Below are 13,663 nucleotides of genomic sequence, written 5' to 3' on the forward strand. Positions count from 1 at the left end.
TTCTTCAGTGACTTTGTATATCTTTAGAAGTCTTGAACGCTTTCTTTAGCACTTGTGGAAAAGAATAAACAACAGTCTTGACAATGGGGGCTTATTGTGATTCTTCTTGAAAATAGTTTTGATGCTGAAATTTGCTATATGGAAGATAGTAAGTTTAGAGATCTCTTAAATTGGAATACTCTTTCACGCCAAGATTGCATAGTAAAACATTTGTATAGACCTTGCTTCATTCATTTATTCTACTATATGCAAAGCACTAGATTTATGTAGTTAGTTGAGAATTCATAATGGTTTGCAGTTTACTATATCCTTAGAGGTCTTCCAATGAGAAAAAAAAATTTTTTTAAGCACCAGTGAGATAGTCGTCATTATCACCAGCAGGAAAATAAGAAGAAAAAATAAGAAGCAATACCAAAGTGTACAAAGTATACAAACTGGTATAAATGGCATTTCTGAGGATATATATTTTGTACCTCTAGTCATCCTCAATATTTCCACAGCACTACAGAAACAGCTATCAGTATAGTTACTCTAACAGGAGTAAGTAAATTGTGAAGACAGTTTTCAGATAAACAATTACAAAGGGCATAGGGTGAAGGATAATCAATTTAGACCCCAGACAATGACATGAAACTTCCAAATATTCTACAACTGGTGCACTGCCCGGATTTACAAGTTGTGTCAGGCCAATTGATGATTGACAAGAAAATATAAAAAGAAATGGAATGGAAACACATTATCTCAACCTGCAGGGTGAGAGCCTGGGTGGCACTGCTGGAACAGAAACTGTGGTTTCAGGGACTACACATATCTTATCTTGCTATTTCACCCACTGAGCCCCCAACCAGGTTAGAGAATCATATAATCAGTAATTTTGCTAGATGCAGCCCAGGTGCAAAGGGACCTACAGTTCTTTGTATACAGTACGTTGCTTTGATACTCTTTTAAGTTTACACTGCCTTTTCTCAGCAGTGGAGATGAATAAAAAGCTTGCTGCTGAGCTGGCTGCAGAGGGGACAAATACACAGCATGCAGGTCAAGGACCATCCCGTAAGAAAAAGCAACTCTGTCTTTATAGAATACTGTACTTTTTTTCTGAAATACAATACTTTGCTACATACTCTATAAAAAAAGACCCAAAGATAACCTAACTTGAAATAGAAAACTGTTTAGAAAATAAAAGCTTTCTTTTCTAAGAGATACTTAAAAAGATATAGAACAGAAAATGGTCTTGAATTTTTAAGTGCAAACTGAAATCACAAGGTCAAGTTGAATGTTAAATACCTAAGGCCAGTGTCTGTGTTAGTACTTGAACTAAGCTCTACAAAACTCTGACAGTACTCATAGTATAGAAAACACAGAGGTCAGAAGGTTAATAATAACAGCAAAGTATAAATGACTCTTAGGAAGGAAGCTCAAAACTGCAGAGTTCCACCTACTCCTTTGTCCTCTAAACCAAAATGCCTCCCTTACGTGTCTCTATATTTGATTGTAGGAGATATAAGCAGTATTTGATGTTTTTCTGCTAATCTTTTTTTTTTTTTTAACTGTAAAGTTTGTTGAAAGGTAAAGGGAACCTGCCTCTCGCTTTCTAAATTGATATTGAAGAGTACAAAAAAGGGGAAAACTACTTTATCTGTGGAACTGAGTTTTATACTGAAAAATACAATGGAAAAATTCCATGAAAGTCTTTTTCAGTTTTTTTTTAAAGGCTCAGTCCATGTAATTAAAAAAAACCCCAACTTATGGTGTGAGTCATGTCCATGACCCAGTCCAACTCAGTATCTTCCAGTTGCTCTACACGTGTGGTAGGAACAAATATAATTCTCCTAAATCTGATTGCCATCCATTCCAAATGGACACAGTAAGATAGAGGCCTTCTTCAAAAATGCTAAGTGAAGCCCAGAGTCAGCACTAGGGTGAGATAAGAGAGGCACTTGGACACAGCACTCAGTCTCAGGCATGGGCACACCTCCGAGAGTAACTGCCTTCTTCAACCCTAGTGCCTTACTGGTCCCCAGTCATGAACCTTATAGAGTCAGTTACCTAAGAAAATCGGAAGAAACCAGCAAAAAAAATATAAACAAACAGAAAAATCAAACCAGTGCTTTAACTGCTGAGGACTCTGAAGGAGAGGTTACAGGGTCAAATGTTGGATAAAGACAAAGATGCAAAAAATAAAACAAAAAAAGAATGTTTAGGAGCAATAATAGTACATTTCTCTCTGCTTATTCAACCACCTATGGACTATTTCTTGCTGTATGATATTGTTTCTGAAAATTACATAAATGAGAGAAGAGTCAGTTCCTAAACTACTTAGTTACTCACCTGTTCATACTTCCAAGAGGCCCCATATTGCCTGTTAAATAGGCTCAGGCTTTATGAACTTATTTCAGATAACTTCTTTTAAGGTTTGTGGTTTGTTTTAAGATTTACCACTGTTTTATTTCTCTCCTTTCAGGGAAATCTTTGTACAATTAGGAATTAACACAGGATTTATGTTAGGACATTTCTTTGTCACACTGTTGAATTTTTTTTTGGTGGTTAATGTCAAATTGAAAAATAACCAGCATATAAGGAACAGGTAACCTGACAGTTGTATGACCAAACTACAATTTCTTTGGAATCAATTCCCTGCTGAAACGTCAATAAACTAATTAGAATATAAACTTACGTTAAAGCTTCTGAGTAATTATAATGAGGCGAGACTCCTAGAAACTTCTGTACTTCATCCATCACTGTAGCAGGATCAGTTCTTAATTGTTGCCCATCAATAATTAGCAACTAAATTATAAAATTAAAAAAATGCACATTGAAAAAAGACATGTAAACTGTACAATGAAAAATTTCTGCACTCTGAACTCATTCAGTGAGAGACACTGTCCTGAGTAAAATTGCATGCATTGGTGTTAGATAGAATCCAGGTCATCCTCATTAATGACCTGGAACCAGAAATCACACCAATCAAGTACACTCATGGTTTGCAATCTGAGAAGTCACACTATGAAAGCAAAAAAGGCAGTTGAAAGAGCTTAGAAATGTGACTAGGAAATCACAAATGGAAACCAACTTTCAAAAGAGACAAAGCAATGATCCCATCATTCAAGCTGGGACATACAATAGAAAAGAAGAAAGGTTGTAATAAACTCAGACGTAATATGACAGAGAACATGTCATTCCTCATGATTCCTTTCAGGAATAGCACTGTAAAGGTTGAAGAGATATTTTGATAATCCATGTGGAGAATAAGGTTAGGCTCTCAGGAAACCTGAACATGGACAAAGTTCCTTAAGAAACTAAGGAGGAGAAGTTTCTTGTTACTCCAAGGAGGGTGGACCCAGTGAGAAAAGAGGAGACCAGGATTAAAGGACACAAAGCTTGCAAAGCAAGTCTTGTCTATCCATACCTCTTCTCTGATATTTCTATTTAGCCTAGATCAGCACTGTTCAATAGAACTTTCTGTGATGACGGACATGTTCTATAGCTGCTGGGTCTAACATGTAGCTATTGAGCACTTTTGTCTCGCTCTGTCGCCCGGGCTGGAGTGCAGTGGCTGGATCTCAGCTCACTGCAAGCTCCGCCTCCCAGGTTTATGCTATTCTCCTGCCTCAGCCTCCCGAATAGCTGGGACTACAGGCGCCCACCACCTCGCCCGGCTAGTTGTTTGTATTTTTTTTTTTTTTTTTTTTTTTTTTTTTAGTAGAGACAGGGTTTCACCGTGTTAGCCAGGATGGTCTTGATCTCCTGACCTCGTGATCCGCCCGCCTCGGCCTCCCAGAGTGCTGGGATTACAGGCTTGAGCCACCGCGCCCGGCCAGCTATTGAGCACTTAAAATGTGGCTAAAGCAACCGAGGAACTGAACTTTTCATATTATTTGATTTTAATATAAATTAAAATAGCCATCTGTGGTAGTGGTTGTCATATTTGGACAGCATGACTCTAGACTCACAGGTATATACCATGTTTGATGGGACTGGATTGCTTACACCATCCCATGAGGAGCTGGCTGATTTTGCAGTCTAGGTTGATGCCAGGCAGAAGAAATTCAAGGGCCTGAGAAAAACATAAGACTTATAAAAAATTCAGCAAGGGGGTTCAAAAAGAAAATAATGGCACTTAATTAAGCAAAATATTATTTGTCTTTTTTGGTTAAGAGGTTCCCTTTCGAACTTTATTCTCAGGAAGAGAATCAGGGATCTAAAGCTTTCGAAGCTTTTTACAATCAGGAAAGGTATGCACAGCAAATAGAGCAGGGAGAATTATCCTGAAATACTCTTAGAAAATTAAACAGTTTTTCCACTTCTGCCTATTTCTCTTTGCCACAGCCTCATTATTTACAACTAAAGAGGAAAAACTAGTAATAGTTTAACAAGTGAAAATTTTCTTATCCTTAAGGCAAAGTCATCAACTTAATGAGATTCTAACATGATGTAAATCCTTATTACTCCATACCTGAAATGGAGGGAAATAAACAAGCCATCTCTCGATGTGGCTGGCATACCACCCCGGGACCAAACATCTCTTCTGCAAGGCTCTGAGCTCCGAGGGTGCACGGGGCCCTGCTGAGATCACTTCGTAGAAGCTAAACTTTAGAGCTGCAGGGTCTTCATGTGATCGTTGATGCTATGATGAAAAGGTGGATGATTAAACTAATCTGAACCATAGGCGTAAATAATTAAAAACCAATCTTTGTGACAAGTCTCAAAGCTAAAGAAAGAAGTGCCTCACTGCTGGAGAGTTATTTATTTTGAAATTAATAACCGATGAAAATGTTTGCTTGGAGCCTCAGGATTTGAAGTTATGATACTTATGGGAGTAAGTTTTGGAGAATTTATCTGGTAGAAGTTGAATTCTTATTGATAGGATTCCTTCACCAACATTACTGAGTTGTTTCTTTAGTGTACGTATTTTATTGTGAAAGTAAACTTTTGAAAACTGTGTTAATGGCCCCATTCCCACTCATAAGCAAACCATTTATAGTGTCCAGTGAATATCCATAATAGACAAGCACTCTACTATCTCTGCCAAATAGTTTCGCTCCATCTAGTAATGCAGTTTTAGATTAGAAAAGGCCTATCAGCTCTTTTAAATGAAGAAAGTACTAGAAAGTCTGACATGCACATTATCTGAAATCCGCAGCTTTTATCATACATCCCCTGGTATCTAAAAGCCAAGATTATTTTATCTAATGGTAACCTTTGCGGTGAATCAGAATCATTTATTGTGCAGAAAATGCAGAAAGTAGCAATCCAAATAGGAAAGTGTTTCATAATGGCTCAGGCTCAGGCCCATGGGTTTGAGGAAATCACCTTTTCTTTAAATTGGCCAATAAATATTCAGGCTTAGTGGTGAGTTGGTGGATGTTTACATCTAGTTGAATAGCAAATTTTCTGCAACTGAGATTCAAATCACTGGACTACAAACTGCTAGACTTTGTTAAGGTCTGCATTTTGCCACTGTGATTTATTTGTAATATTTAGGACATTTTGTTAGCTTGCAGCCTTAAAGCCTTCTTTTTCTGTAAATTCTATATTTTTCAGGGACGAAGTGGTTGCCATGCTCCAATTTTCTTCATTTTCTTGGAGTCAATTAAGGCTTATTTTTCTTTTCTCCAGATACTTGGTGGAAAAGGTAAAAGTTGCAAAATCAAATCAGGCAATTTGCAATTTGCTGTATGTTTTGATTTAAAAGATGGCTTCAGGTTTGGCATGAATGATTAGTATAGAATTGTGGATTTTTATGGATCTTAGCTTTCCAGGATGTCTCCACTCCTTATTATTCAGATTATTATCAAAATGCCTATCTAAGATTTCATCTGCTTTTTGTGACCTTTCCCTACTATGTTCCTGCCGCAAAAGCTTTTCCAACAATCTGTTCTTCCTCTTGTGAACTTCAACAACTGCTTTTGTTAAGTAGCAGAAGGACTCAGTAATGAGCAACTTTATTCTCTAATATTGTAATTGTCAAGAACTTAGCTGTTTTAAATCAAATCAGTAAGAATGGAACATCCCACTCTTGTAGGGAGGATCTAAGCTACGTGGGTCACTTTAACACAGGGAAGCATTCATATATCCAGCCTACTTGCAGATTTCAGATTAGAGGTTTTCGTACATAGAACATTCCGCATTTGTCTTAACATTATCGTTTCCAAGAAAATAGGACCCTCAGTCTGCTTTTCAGCACTGACCTGACGATAACTCCTTTACATAGCTCTGCTTTGCACCTATGAGAACACTTCTTCATTTTAATTTTACCTGAATTTATCTCCTTACGTATCTTTCCCTTATTTGAGAAAGTGCCCCATGGTTCTGGTGTTTGGGCTTCTCTGCGACAGCCATGAATAAATCTGTCCTTTCCCAGATGGTCTTTGTCAAGTGGGTTTTGTCATTCTGAAGGAGTCTGTATGTCAATTGATTATTACTTTCTAATTTATATGCTTGTTTATACATATTTCTCCAATTAGGCTGAAAGCAATTTCAAGTATAGCATCACATTTATTTTTCAAATCACACTTAGAAAAAAACTGCACATGGTAGCAAATTATTTGATGAATGGATAAACACATGAACAGCAGGAAAGCATTTTTTAAAATTACAAACCTGAGAAATGAGAACTAAGGGTCCTAGAGACTAAAGACACTGACTCCATCAATTTTACTATGTTATTATGTTAATTTTGACTGCTGCTTATTGAACCCTTCCAACTGGTGGTTAAACTATCACTGAAACAAGTTTTAAAAGATTGTTTCCTATTATTTGCAATGATTTATTAAAAGTGTATTTGATATATATTATTACTAGAGTTTGTTATTTCAAAGTGAGCATTTCTGTGCAAGGTTCTAACCAACATCAGAAAACAATGGCAATGAGTATACAAGAAACATTTAGATGTGTTAGGATCTCAGGGATGTAGAATTTTTCTCTTTTCTCTTTTCCTTTCCCTTCCCTTCCCTTCCCTTCCCTTCCCTTCCCTTCCCTTCCCTTCCCTTCCCTTCCCTTCCCTTCCCTTCCCTTCCCTTCCCTTCCCTTCCCTCCCCTTCCCTTCCCTTCCCTCCCCTCCCCTTCCTCCCCTCCCTCCCCTCCTCTCCCCTCCCCTCCTTTCCCTTCCTTTCCTTTCCTGTTTTTTTGAGATAGAGTCTCCCTCTGTCACCTAGGCTGTAGTACATGGCGCAATCACAGCTCACTGCAGCCTCAACCCCCTAGGCTCAGGCGATCCTCCCAGTTTAGCCTTCCAAGTAGCTGGGACCACAGGTGTGTGCCACCATACCCGGCTAATTTTCTTTATTTGTAGAGACAGAGTCTCCCTATGTTGCCCAGGCTGGTCTTGAACTCCTGGGCTCAAACAATCTTCCCATCTTCCAAAACGCTTGGATTACAGGCATGAGCCACCAACCCCAGCCTAAAGATTCTTATATATATTAGTTTTGCCACCAAGCTGTTTCTTTAGTACAAGCAGTTGTTTAAGCTTTTTTAGAGCCAGGGTCAGCAGTCTATGGCCTACTGCCTATTCAGTAAAGTTTTATTGGAACACAGGAATGCTTATGCATTAACATATTGTCTATGGCTGCTTTTGAAATAAAATGGTAGAGTTGCAACAGAGACTGTACAACCCTCAAAGCCTGAAATTGTTGCTATCTGACTCTTTATAGAGTACACATGTATCAGATGAAAAAATAATGATTTAAAATTATTACCTTTAAAATGCAGATATATAGAAGCAGAGATATAAAAAAGTACATAATATTTTGTTATATTTTAATTTAGTTTCTCTTATTGCATTAATACATTTTATTAAATGAAGCGATTAAGTTAATAAAATAAGAACAAAAACTTAATGGAGGAAATTTCTCAGTGGAAATCAAGAAAAACTTGTTCATTTTTCTGTAGATATCAAACAACTAGCAAATCTCTTTTGTGAAAACCTGAGGTAGTGGGTATTGCTAAAAACAATGCTTCATTGTCCATACTCTGCTTCTGCCTGTTGGATTTTATTTGCATTTTCCTTACCTGGTACCAGGAGTATGCTCGGTCTGAAGGGTCAATGAGAATGGTGATAATCTTGGCTTTGGGAACCAGAGAAGCAGCTCTTTTAGGGGCTTCCTCTGAGTGGAAGTAATTGGCACTCTTCTCAAACAAAAAGTCGGTGGTGACATTAGATGGGACTGGGAAGAAATCCATATACCTAGAAAAGGAATATTTTTCTCAAAGTAAGACTATGGTTTATACTCATATTCTGGTGACCAAAGATGTTAAAAGTGTCCCACAAATTCATGTGCTTCCTAAACAAAAGCCTTTTTCTTTACAGCATTGTGAGCAAGAGAAAAATATCCAGAACACTAATAATGTGTTTGGAAGATGTTTTTGTAAGTACATTTTCTTTATGTTTTGCTTAATATCAGGAAAAAATATAAGTGATAACAAACACGTAGACACAGAATGATCAAACTGCAACAGGGATCACGCTAGCTATATCAAATGTGTCTAAATGTAGAAACACTGTACAGAGAAAATTTCAAGTACTCAAAAAGAAAATTGTATTAAAACAGATGATATGTTCAGTTCAGACATTTTAAAAGGATTTAGAGAAAATATTTTTTACTTTATTGCAAGTGAAATAATTTCTTTTCCACAAATGTATTGTGCCAGTGTTATGTTTACTCACATAGTGTCAAAGATGCAGAGCATATCTGGTATAAATATTGCTTATTTGCTTACTTTTTCTCATATAGAGCCACCTATGTCCCTCTTTAGTATGATTATAAGAGAAGTTTAAAAAGTATGCACATTCCAAATATACAATCCTAACAAATTTCCCAAGGTCATGTTCTATATCCTTACCAGTAGACAGAATTCAAATTACCAGCAGAATGAACACAGGGATATCTATAGGTTCAAGCACTGAAATGTAGGATTTCATTTAATGTTCCACCTGAATAAAAGTTGTCAAATACAACTAATTCAGCATATGATAAGAAATATTTCTGAAGCACTAAGGAACATCTTTTAGAGGAAAAGGGCTTTTTTAGAGTGACTGTAAAAATATAGCTTCTAGGGATTCTTATATTTTATAATAATGGCCTCAGCCTCCATTGCCACCCCCTTCAATTCATAAGCCATTATCACACTGGGCTACCAAGACAAGGTAATTCAATAATTACTCAACAAAAAAGTCATTAATATTCATGAAATGACCTGTTTTTTACAGTATCTTGTTTTCTTTTGACCAAAAGATCACATGAGATGTTGGTAGATTTTTGACTGAGATCATATCCTCAAACATGATAAAGCTTCTGGTAGAATTCCAGTTGTTAACATATTGCAAAGTTTAGCTGGTGCAACACAGTGATATCTTGAGATTCAGAGCAGTAAAGAAATCCTTTTATGTTGTCTGGAATTGGCTTGTTGGTGATATGTAATTCTGGCACCCTTTTAGGGAGAAAGAGATATACAAAAATTTCTGGAAGGTTTGATGTGCTATTTGTTCTGGTGTACATTCTATTTACAGAAAGTGCCAAATTTCAGGATACTTCTTATGTAGAAGCTCACACTGGTTCCAGGAGTGCTAAGATTATTTCAAGTGTCTAGTGGTATCTTATTTGGTCCAAGCTTGTCTCAAACCTGCTTGTTCTGAAAAAGGCTTCAAAAATCACAAAAAAGAGCAGAAATTTTAGCTTCTTAAACCTGCCCTACCTTGCTAGAAGTCTTTTATATCTGGAACAGTTTAGGCTTTGAAAACCTCCTCAAGCAAGTCTGGATCTTGGACCTATAATGTGTTGATTTTGCCAGGCTCCAGGGGCTCATGGAGAGGGCAGGGCACAGCTCTTGTTTGCTTATATGTCTGCATCTTTCTAGTGTAGTGGCTGGCACTTACAGGTACTTGAAAGATGTTTCATGAATAGAGAAGCAAATAAAAGGTTCATATTTTTAGTATGGGACCTGGAAGCTCCATAAATAGGCTCACATTTAGAGAATGTAAATTCAGGTTATTCAAAGAATTAGTGAGCAAACTGGAAGTGTTTTAACAATGCGGGGGTTAAAAGCAAATGCCTCCCTTAAGTTTTCCTACTTCTATAAAACATAAAACTTCAGCATTTTCTTTTACCTGAAAAGTGGAATTTTTTTTGCAATACTCCACATTTCTTCATTTATTTGTTATTTGAGTTGACCCTGAGTATTTCTTCCTTTTCTTTTTTTTTGGAGACAGAGTCTCCTTCTGACAATGAGGAGGACAATGGCACCATCTCGGCTCACTACAACCTCTGCCTCCCAGGTTCAAGTGATTCTCCTGCTTCAGCCTCCTGAGTAGATGGAATTACAGGCGCCTACCAACATGCCCAGCTACTTTTTGTATTTTCAGTAGAGACGGGTTTTGCCATATTGACCAGGCTGGTCTCAAACTCCTGACCTCAGATGATCTGCCTGCCTTGGCCTCCCAAAGTGCTGGGATTACAGGGGTGAGCCTGTGTGCCCGGCCGGACTTTTTGTTCCTATCAGAGTACCTAGCCACATGATGATCAAAACATATTTTTGAAAGGTTTATGATAAAAAATTAAGAATAACTCTTGCAATAATTTTTTACCATAAATTTTTCAAAAATATGTTTTTTGAAAAAAAGTCCTAGAGAATCCAACTATTGACAGGAATGTAATACTAATACATTCCTGTCCACCTCCAAAGCAATTTTTATTCAGTCCTTTTAGTCCTGATGTTAACATCATTTTATTCTATAATTATATACTGGCATATATACTTGAGTCAGTGGTCAAATACAGCTGAAGTAGTTGATGGTTTCTTTCTTTTCTTTTTTTTGAGACAGGGTCTCACTCTGTCGCTTAGGCTGGAGTGCAGTGGTGCAATTGCAGCTCACGGCAGCCTCAACCTCTATGGGCTCAGGTGATCCTCCCATCTCAGTCTCCCAAATTAGCTGAGACTACAGGTGCACACCACCATGCCTGGATAATTCTTATATTTTTGGTAGACATGGGGTCTCTACCAAAGGTAGTCTCTTGCCCAGGCTAGTCTCAAACTCCTGACTTCAAGTGATCCACCCACTTTAGCCTCCCAAAATGCTGGAATTACAGATGTGAGCCACTGTGCCTGGCCACTGTTGATGGTTTCTTGATTTTCCAGCTGTTATTTAACACCACACAATTAATCAAAATATCAAACCCTGAACTGAAAAATTGGCAGTGAGATATATAACAATTAGAATATACATAAATCCTAGTAGGTGCTCAAATTATACTCAATCCATTCCTTTTCCTTTCCATTCTGACTTCTCATAAGCAGCTCCTCAGGGGGTTGATAATTATAAAATTGAGATCATGCAATCTGACAACAGAGATATATATGACTATGCTAAAATACATGTAAAATCTATTTATGCTGTAGAATTATTATAATTCACTAATTTATACCACTCTCTGTCCAGCATTACACCTTCATAGCAAGACCTTTGGATACATTTTATGGTTAACATGTTAGTTTGCACCATCTCTCTCTACTACATGACTGTATTTTGTGTATTCTGACATTTTTACTTTTTAAATGTTGTCTTCAGATGGTTGATATATTTCTAATTTTGATTCAAAGGCAAAAATTAAATTCTGTGTATTGTTGATAGTTTTTTTATAGCTTTGATTACTCACGCAATATACAAACATTTCTAGTTTTATTTATTTATTTTTCCTTTTATGTGCCAAAGAAAATAGAAAATTACATATGTTGGCTATAGTATCACTTAATAAAAAGTGCACAAGAAGAAAAAGATATGAAATTTTTTTCCCCTTACTAGTAGAGAGGAATTAAATTTCTGAATATTATGCTATTCTTCTGACTTAATATCTATAATTACCATCAAGAAAATTAATGACAATTGAAATTACATGTGATCCTCTTGGGGAAACAAGTCTCTTTATAAACTGAGAAGAGTTTGTTCTGAAAAATTTCTGAGCCCCTTTATGATATTCAATCAATTTCCAAGGCACAGAGGTTAACTTTTATTTGTGACTACAAACTTAGATGTTTCTAAATATTAGTGCTAAGTTTATACTGTGCACAGTACATAAACTTTTAGATTTATACTAATAACCCATCTTACCAATCAATCCCCCTGTGGTAGTTATTTCTATTAAAGAACTGTACCTCCTCAAAGGTTTTTGGGCTGGGGGAGTTACTAAGGATGGAAGGATGCATAACCAGGAACAAATACAAAGCAGTGGTACCTGGAAAGATAATAGAGGTTCAGAAATTAATTAAATGAAAACACAATTTCCTATGATCAGCACTTTAAAGTCATTAATAAATATTACAATGATCCAAACAGAGTTGTTACAACTACTCCTTGAAATAACTTGAATGGATAATCAGCAGTTTAACAGAAGCAGGTTCTAAAAAAATGGAGACAGTGTGGTGTGAAAATAGGCCTGTTGCAGGGATTGAGAGAACTGGCTTTCAATCTCAGTTCAATGACTGATTTGTCTGTGACTTTGTCTTTTAGCTTCTGTTTGTCTCAGTTTTCTTTTTCTTTTCCTTTCTCCTTCCTTTCTTCTCTCTCTCCTTCCTTCCTTCCTTCCTTCCTTCCTTCCTTCCTTCCTTCCTTCCTTCCTTCCTTCCTTCCTTCCTTCCTTCCTTCCTTCCTTCCTTCTTTTTTTTGACAGCATCTTACTATATTGCCCAGGCTGGAGTGTGGTGGTGCAATCATGGCTCACTACAATCTTGACATCAGGCTCATGGGATCCTCCTGTCTCAGCCTCCCAAGTAGCGGTGACTACAGGCATGCACCACTGTGCCAGGCTAATTTTAAAATTTCTAAAAATTTTTTAGTAGAGATGAGGTCTCGCTATGTTGCTCAGGCTGGTCTTGAACACTTGAGCTCATGCAATCCTCCCGCCTCGGCCTCTTAAAGTGCTGGGATTACAGGAGTGAGCCACCTCTCTTGGCCTGTCTCAGCTTTCTTAATGGAAAATCCCCTGCCTACTTATTTCATAGATTTTCTCTGAGAATGAAAAGACATGTACTTGAAGACATTTTGACAGTAATAAGGTACTATATAAATGAAATATATTATTATTTAATATATTACATTACCAAAATCAATACTTGGGTTCTCATATTAAGTTCTTCTTGAGGCCTATGAAAGCTAATTAAACTCAAGACAGAATTTAATCTTTCCACAAGTTTGCTTAAGCTTGAATGTACTTATATTTTTTATAAAAGTAGTGTCAAAAATTGTTTAAATTGCTAAATTTGAAAAAAAAATAGTGCCCTTTCTTAGCGACATAACTTATAGAATTTGCATTTACTAGGGAAGAGAATGGTATATCACAGGTACGCATATATATTTGTGACTGTTGGGGAGCAAGGGTGTGATTTTTCAAAAAGTGAGCAATGTCATAAACTGTACAATTAGTGTTTTATAAGACTAAATGAGGAGATAAAGGGTGCAGCTTAGTCAGTCTGGTACAAGAGAAAGTAAGGCAGTTTGGGTTCAGTTTCTGAAAGGTTTAGCCATGTATTTAATATTTGTAACTGTGACTGTGTTTAAAAGATCATAATATAAAAGCATTTCTACATATTGGCTACCCCTAAGAGAGAAATATACTATTATTTACACTGTTATACAATCTGTGGAGCAGGACTTGAAAATTATATTCCAAGTCAA

General features: G+C 36.8%; 1 protein-coding gene across 4 annotated transcripts in view; it reads right to left on the bottom strand.

Annotated features, from left to right (window-relative positions):
• The window catches only part of NDST3 (N-deacetylase and N-sulfotransferase 3), a 218,868-nt gene that overhangs the window by 13,935 nt on the left and 191,270 nt on the right, over positions 1-13,663 (bottom strand). For all 4 annotated transcript variants that reach the window (XM_050792340.1, XM_050792339.1, XM_050792342.1 and 1 more), the window contains 4 exons: positions 12,101-12,224; positions 8,008-8,182; positions 4,454-4,624; positions 2,675-2,784 (listed from right to left, as the gene is read on the bottom strand). In XM_050792340.1, coding sequence (XP_050648297.1) covers positions 2,675-2,784; positions 4,454-4,624; positions 8,008-8,182; positions 12,101-12,224 — 580 coding nt within the window. The remainder of the gene's footprint in view (positions 1-2,674; positions 2,785-4,453; positions 4,625-8,007; positions 8,183-12,100; positions 12,225-13,663) is intronic.

This window comes from Macaca thibetana, chromosome 5 (assembly GCF_024542745.1).
Source record: "Macaca thibetana thibetana isolate TM-01 chromosome 5, ASM2454274v1, whole genome shotgun sequence".
Classification (NCBI taxonomy): Eukaryota; Metazoa; Chordata; class Mammalia; order Primates; family Cercopithecidae; genus Macaca; species Macaca thibetana.